At 36.3% G+C, this 6,629-nt stretch overlaps 1 protein-coding gene across 1 annotated transcript; it reads left to right on the top strand.

The window, feature by feature from the left end:
• Positions 1–3,945: 3,945 nt before the first annotated feature.
• On the top strand, positions 3,946–5,541 carry LOC136175803 (olfactory receptor 52D1-like). The gene is made up of 2 exons (XM_065946017.1): positions 3,946–3,970; positions 4,589–5,541. Exons 1-2 carry the CDS (start codon positions 3,946–3,948, stop codon positions 5,539–5,541), a joined length of 978 nt encoding a protein of 325 aa, XP_065802089.1.
• Positions 5,542–6,629: the final 1,088 nt, after the last annotated feature.

Genomic DNA, 6,629 nt, shown 5'->3' with positions numbered 1-6,629 from the left:
CACACTTGCAAAAATATTGATCTTTTCTTTCTCTTTTTTTTGCAATTAGTGGAACAATGAAAATAACACATATATCCAGGAACTGAAGACTGGTTAAGTAAATTATGGAACATAAATTAAATGATATATTTTATGGTCATAAAATAATATATGTTTTCATAATGTAATCATGGAGACTTCTGTATCAACATAAGGTCTTTGTTGCATTACATTTTCTCACAGAAAATTATATATAATAAACCAAGTCAAAAATTATTGTGTAAAGCCAATGTGATTATACATTTGAAAGAATTTAAAGCTAAGAAGCATATCTGTTAACTGTGTATTTCTAATGAACCAGTGGGTCCCAAAGAAAATATCTCAGAGTGAGACAGATTACACTGACAAAATTATGTTTTCTTCCCCTTTTCTTGGATATTTAATAAAAGTGGAGGAGAATAATGCTGAAGACTGGCTTCTATCTTTGGTTCAAGAATCTCTGCTCAGGCATATATTGGGCTCCACAAGGAATCCATGCACACCTGAGCCACTTTCTTGACTCCTGGGAGGCTGTGGGTCTAGGAATATTATAATTAAGGTTAGCTGAAAAAGTGGATTATAATAAAGACAGGTCAGGAGATTCTGGTAATATAGGACAGGTAAGGTAAAGATAACACAACCACCACAATATCTCCCTTTATGCCCAAAGGTTTGGAGCAGAAGGTGTTAAGTACTTCATCAAGGAGAAAGGGATCAGAAAACAGAATGATACTGGATGATTAAAATGAATCTCTAGGGTAAGTACTTCTTGATCACCAAATCCTACTTCTCTAGGATTTTCCTTTTCTCCAGGAGCTTTATAGTCTTCCCATCTGATCTTATCTTTAGGAAAGTCATGACATTCAGTTGAAGTTCTCTATGGATAATTATGCCAATGAAGAGAGACATAAAAGTAACAGCTCTTTGATCCCCTGCTTAATGAAACCCTTGGGCAAAGTACATACATCATCATTTGATATATACAACAGACTCAAGAATAAACCAGGTTATTGACGATATCCTGCCAGGAGCTGAAAAGGAAAATTCTAGGCTGCGCTACAGAAAGAAGCACTTGGGAGGAGACAGATCTTGTGAGTTTACTTTCTTTTCAGATTTTGCAAGCTCAGGAATGCTACCTGCACGTGTCATGTCTAAAGTACATGTTATTGCTGCTGAAGTAAGAAGCAGGAGCTTTGGGATCCACTGAAGAAATGTCAGTTCCTGTAGTGGCAACAGGACAAAGAGAAAGAAATTCCAAGCAAGTATTAAATTCATGTGGCTTCTGTGGAAACAGGCTGAATGAGGGTGTCCTAAATAGGATCTAGGCTGTCTGACTTCTTTGCTTTATCACACTCTAAGGACAGGGAAACCTGGCGTGCTGCAGTCAGTCCACGGGGTCACAGAGAGTCAGACACGACTTAGCTACTGTACAGCTATAAAAAATCTAAATATGAATTTCTAATTCAGGCCTTAGTCACTAGTTCTCAAGAAGAAAGTGAAGACCAAAAAACAGTGAATCAGGGTTAACTTATGCGGAAAGTGTTTGTGCACAAAAAAATATCCCTTTGCCAGAAGAACAATGAGCCTACTTTAGGGATCATTTAATTCCCTAACGTGCAATTTCACAGTAAATATGCTGTTTGCTGGTTTGCATTTCTAAATTTGCTTCATTCATTTCTGTCTTTTTTGTGAACTTGGTAGACTATTTTTTCAGGTTTGGTCCTATTTTAAATGACACGCTTTTAAAAATTATTTTACTTTTCCACTAAATCTCATCCTTTTTTCTTATCCTCATCTTTCTCCTATTTTTATAGGAGATTTTCTTTATTAAATTTCTAAATTTTACTAAATTCAATTTTCTTTATTAAAATTTCTATCCATCATTAATATAAATATATAATATAAATGTATATAAAAAGAGCCTCTGGATGAAAGTGAAAGAGGAGAGTGAAAAAGTTGGCTTAAAATTCAACATTCAGAAAACTAAGTTCATGACATCCAGTCCCATCACTTCATGGCAAATAGATGGGGAAGCAATGGAAACAGTGAAAGACTTTATTTTTGGGGCTCCAAAATCACTGCAGATTGTGACTGCAGCCATGAAATTAAAAGACACTTGCTCCTTGGAAAAAAAAGCTATGACCAACCTAGACAGCATACTAAAAAGCAGAGACATCACTTTGCCAACAAAGGTCCATCTAGTCAAAGCTGTGGTTTTTCCAGTATTCATGTATGGATGTGAGAGTTGGACTATAAAGAAAGCTGAGCACCAAAGAATTGATGCTTTTGAACTGTGGTATTAGAGAAGACTCTTGAGAGTCCCTTGGATGGGAAGGAGATCCAACCAGTGCATCCTAAATGAGATCACCCTGAATATTCATTGGAAGGACCGATGCTGAAGCTGAAGCTCCAAAACTTTGGCCACCTACTGTGAAGAACTGACTCATTGGAAAAGACCCTGATGCTGGGAAAGACTGAAGGCAGGAGGAGAAGGGGATAACAGAGGATAAGATGGTTGGATGGCATCACCAACTCGATGGACATGAGTCTGAGCAAGCTCTGGGAGTTGGTGATGGACAGGGAAGCCTGGAGTGCTGCTCATGGGGTTGCAAAGAGCCGGAAACGACTGAGCAACTGAACTAAACATAATCTAAAAATTTATTGTAGGTTTCATAGTTGGAACTATGCCATGCAGATGGCATATGTTCTCATATTTTATAATTTTATAAGGGGATGTTCCTTTGAACTTGATTTGCTCTTTAAGCAAAGAGTTATTCTGAAAAGCAAATTTAATTGCACAATTGTGGGTATGCTTTACCTATCCTTTATATACTAATATCTAGTTTCTAAACTTCTATTTTACTGCTAAAATGAAGTTATTATTCAAAGTAAATATTGAACCATATATATTGACTCAATTTCCAATTTCATTACCAAATAATTTTAGATTTCTCTTTTTGTCTTTTCTCTCATTCATTTTCAAATAACAATCATCTATACATGCTCAGAGGTTGCCAACTTCAAAATTTAGAGCTGTATTTATTTTTTCTTCCATGTCATTCTATAGGTGTTAGGACTTTAATTTTTTTTTTAGCCCTCTGACCTACATTTAAAGTAGTTGTTGAGTAGCACAGCTCTGAGAAGTTATGCATCTTTTATATATTTCCTAATGGAAGTGGACTTTTTTATTTAATGACCTCTCTGGTCATACTGGAACAATAGTGATAGAATTTGCACATTATTTTTGTGAGCTTTCTAGTTCCTGTATCTTCAGCCATTTTTCTCTTGTTTTTGACTTGTTTTACTCTAAGGGTACAATGTGCTGCCACTGGAACACATCACTCTTGTATATATGATCTATAAACTGTCCTCAGAGTTAACAGTGAGACTTCTGAGCATGGCACAACTTAGCTATATAATGTTAAGTTCTGCAAGCTCCGGAAATCTACAGTCTGAATTTGCTGGACAGAAAGAATGGAGAAGAGAGGGGGTTTGGAGGAGGAATAAGATACTGGTTGAAAAATGATTACTGCCTGGTTCAAACTAGTTACCTGCCATAAGTGGGTAGCTCCTAATTTGTACTTAGTCTGAGGAGATGGATATGCCCTGGTTTACAGTCTTTGCTGTCATTCTTAAAGTTCTCATTCATTGGAAAAAGCACTAAGAATATGTGTAATCAAATTCTTTTTCAAAACATGCTAATTACATGTGGCAGAGTAGACAGGCAATTTAAATTTAGGAGAGAATCTTCTATTTGCTTCATTTTACAACGTGATTTCCATTTTAATATATTTCATAAATAGTTCTGGACAAATGAATTTTAAACTGGAGTAACAGAGTAAAGAGGATAATAGGGTTTCCTGATTGTGAACTTGATGCAAGCTATAATTTTCTCTTATTTTTATCTATTTTAAAGGTACAGAATTTATGAGAACCAAGGTTATGCATCTTATCTACAAATCCTCTGATGCACACAAGTGGAATAAATATCCCTATATAATGCATGCATGCATGCTAAGTCGCTTCAGTTGTGTCCAACTCTGTGCAACTCCATAGATGACAGCCCACCAGGCTCTTCTGTCCCTGGGATTCTCCAGGCAAGAATACTGGAGTGGATTGCCATTTCCTTCTCCAATGCATGCATGCATGCTAAGTCACTTCAGTTGTGTCCGACTCTGTGCGACCCCATAGATGGCAGCTTACCAGGTTCCTCTGTCCACAGTAATCTATAGGCAAGAATACTAGAGTGGGTTGCCATTTCCTTCTCCAATCCCTATATAGTAGGTCATAAAATTATTTATTCATATAACTTTTACTGCTTAATCATATGTGAATTTAATCATTGGTTTGCACCAGTTTCTCCCCTATTTAGAATGTTAACATCTAAGTTTAGAGATTGAGTCCTATTTATCCATTTTATCCTTGAAACATTGTAAGTATTTTATATAACAAATAAATATAATGTATATACAATATACATATGTAAAAATAACACAAAGTCATCAGTAAGTGATGGAGAAATGGATATGAAACAATCTAATCCATTCTGCAGTTGAACACAACTGGCATTCTTTCATCATGTCACTGCCAAATAATACCAGTATCCATCCCAGTACCTTTCTTCTCCTTGGCATTCCAGGGATGGAGGCCATCCATACTTGGATATCAATACCCTTCTGCCTTATTTATTTAAGCGCTCTCCTTGGAAATTTCTCCATTCTATTTATTATCAGAACAGACTCCAATCTGCATGAACCCATGTACTTCTTCCTCTGTATGCTCTCTGTGACTGACTTGATCCTTTCCACTACTGCTATGCCCAAAATCCTTAGCATTTTTTGGTTCCATGACAGGGAGATCTATTTTGAAGCCTGCCTTGTCCAAGTATTTCTCATTCACTCACTATGCAGCATGGCCTCAGGGTTTATCCTGGCCATGGCCTTTGATAGGTACGTGGCAATCTGCAATCCTCTGAGACATTCCATTATCCTGACACACAGAGTCATCCAGAACTTGGGGCTGGCTATTGTCTTCCGTGGAGTTGTGCTTTTCAGTCCTCAACCCTTTATGCTTCAGTGGCTTCCCTACTGCAGAACTAATATCATCCCTCACACCTACTGTGAATTTATGGCTCTGATCAAGCTGGCTTGTGCAGACACCAGGATCTGCAGAATATACAGCCTAACTGCTGCCTTCCTCACTGGAGGTTTAGATTTCATATTAATCCTCTGTTCCTATGTTGTCATCCTTTACACCGTCTTCCATCTTCCATCCAAGGCTGCTCGGCTCAAGACCCTGGGCACTTGTGGATCCCATGTGTGTGTGATCCTGGTGGCCTATACTCCAGCGTTTTTCTCCTTCCTTACTCACAGATTTGGACACCATGTGGCTCCTCATATTCACATCTTTGTGGCTAACATCTATGTCCTTGTTCCACCCATGGTGAACCCAATGATCTATGGCATAAGAACCAAGAGGATCAAAGAACGATTCCTCCAGGTTTTGACTTCTCACAAATTCTAACACAATCAACTCTTTCTGTAATAATTTTCTAAGATTTATGAAGAAAGGAGACATTAACCCTCTTTCTAGAAGACTAAATCTCTACATCTGCTATTTGTAATATAAAGTATTAATTAGCACTGACAAGACTTATTCTTAAAATTCTTGCTTTAGATGATAGCTGACTTAGATGATTTATTTTTAATATATTTGCTTGGTAATGAAATGTCTCCACAATTATGTGATCTTATTCACTATGCTCACTCATACAAGATTACTCTGTTGTTCAGTCTTATTAGCTTTATTAGAAGTGTTGTTATTGACTTTTACCTCTGGCTTTCATTAAACTGCCATGCATTTGTAGGTTTCAGTTAATTGGGCTATCTCTGGAACAATAAGACTGAATTTATTTTAACTCCATAACTTTGGAAATTGAGATGGTTTTTAGCAAAATGTCTTCGGAGAAGGCTGATGCAAATTAAAAAACAAACTGTCATGATACATCTTCCAGAGGCCTTCCTGTAATCTCTGTGACATATTCTTATATGTTTAACTTATTTAATTATGTTACTAGAATCTTTGAAACTTTCTAAGTAATATACATTCCCACAAATACTCCTTCAGAATGCTTAATGAATTCTAAAACTGCCCCACCAATTTTCCTTTTTTTTGTTTCTTCAGTTTGTTTCAAGTTGATTAAGTATATTCTTTGAAAATTTTTATAGCTTTCTCTCCCATTTATTGTCTTTCTTCCATACTCTAATCTTATTTGCTACCAAATTGTACTGTAAAATAGAGAAATATTCTCTTTTGGCATTTCCTCATAAATAATCTTTCTTGCTACTATTGACTCATATTTGTATAGAATATTGTGTAGGATTATTTATTAATGGTATGTAAGTCATTATGGGTACACCAAGTCACTATGAGTATATATTACAATTATGTTTCCCTTAAGATCTAAACTCTCCCTGATTTTGATTCAAACAGTTTTGTCTTTAGGCCACAGCAGTATATTTTACTAGTCTCTTCTCGGTCTGAGTAGCTTTCTCAGTTATAGTTATTCAAAATCATGCCACTTTTTCTCTTTGAGTTTTAGTTTACTCTTT

This window comes from Muntiacus reevesi, chromosome 9, assembly GCF_963930625.1.
Source record: "Muntiacus reevesi chromosome 9, mMunRee1.1, whole genome shotgun sequence".
Lineage (NCBI taxonomy): Eukaryota > Metazoa > Chordata > Mammalia > Artiodactyla > Cervidae > Muntiacus > Muntiacus reevesi.
Note: the sequence above shows the minus strand (reverse complement) of the source record. Positions and strands in the feature narration are given on the sequence as shown.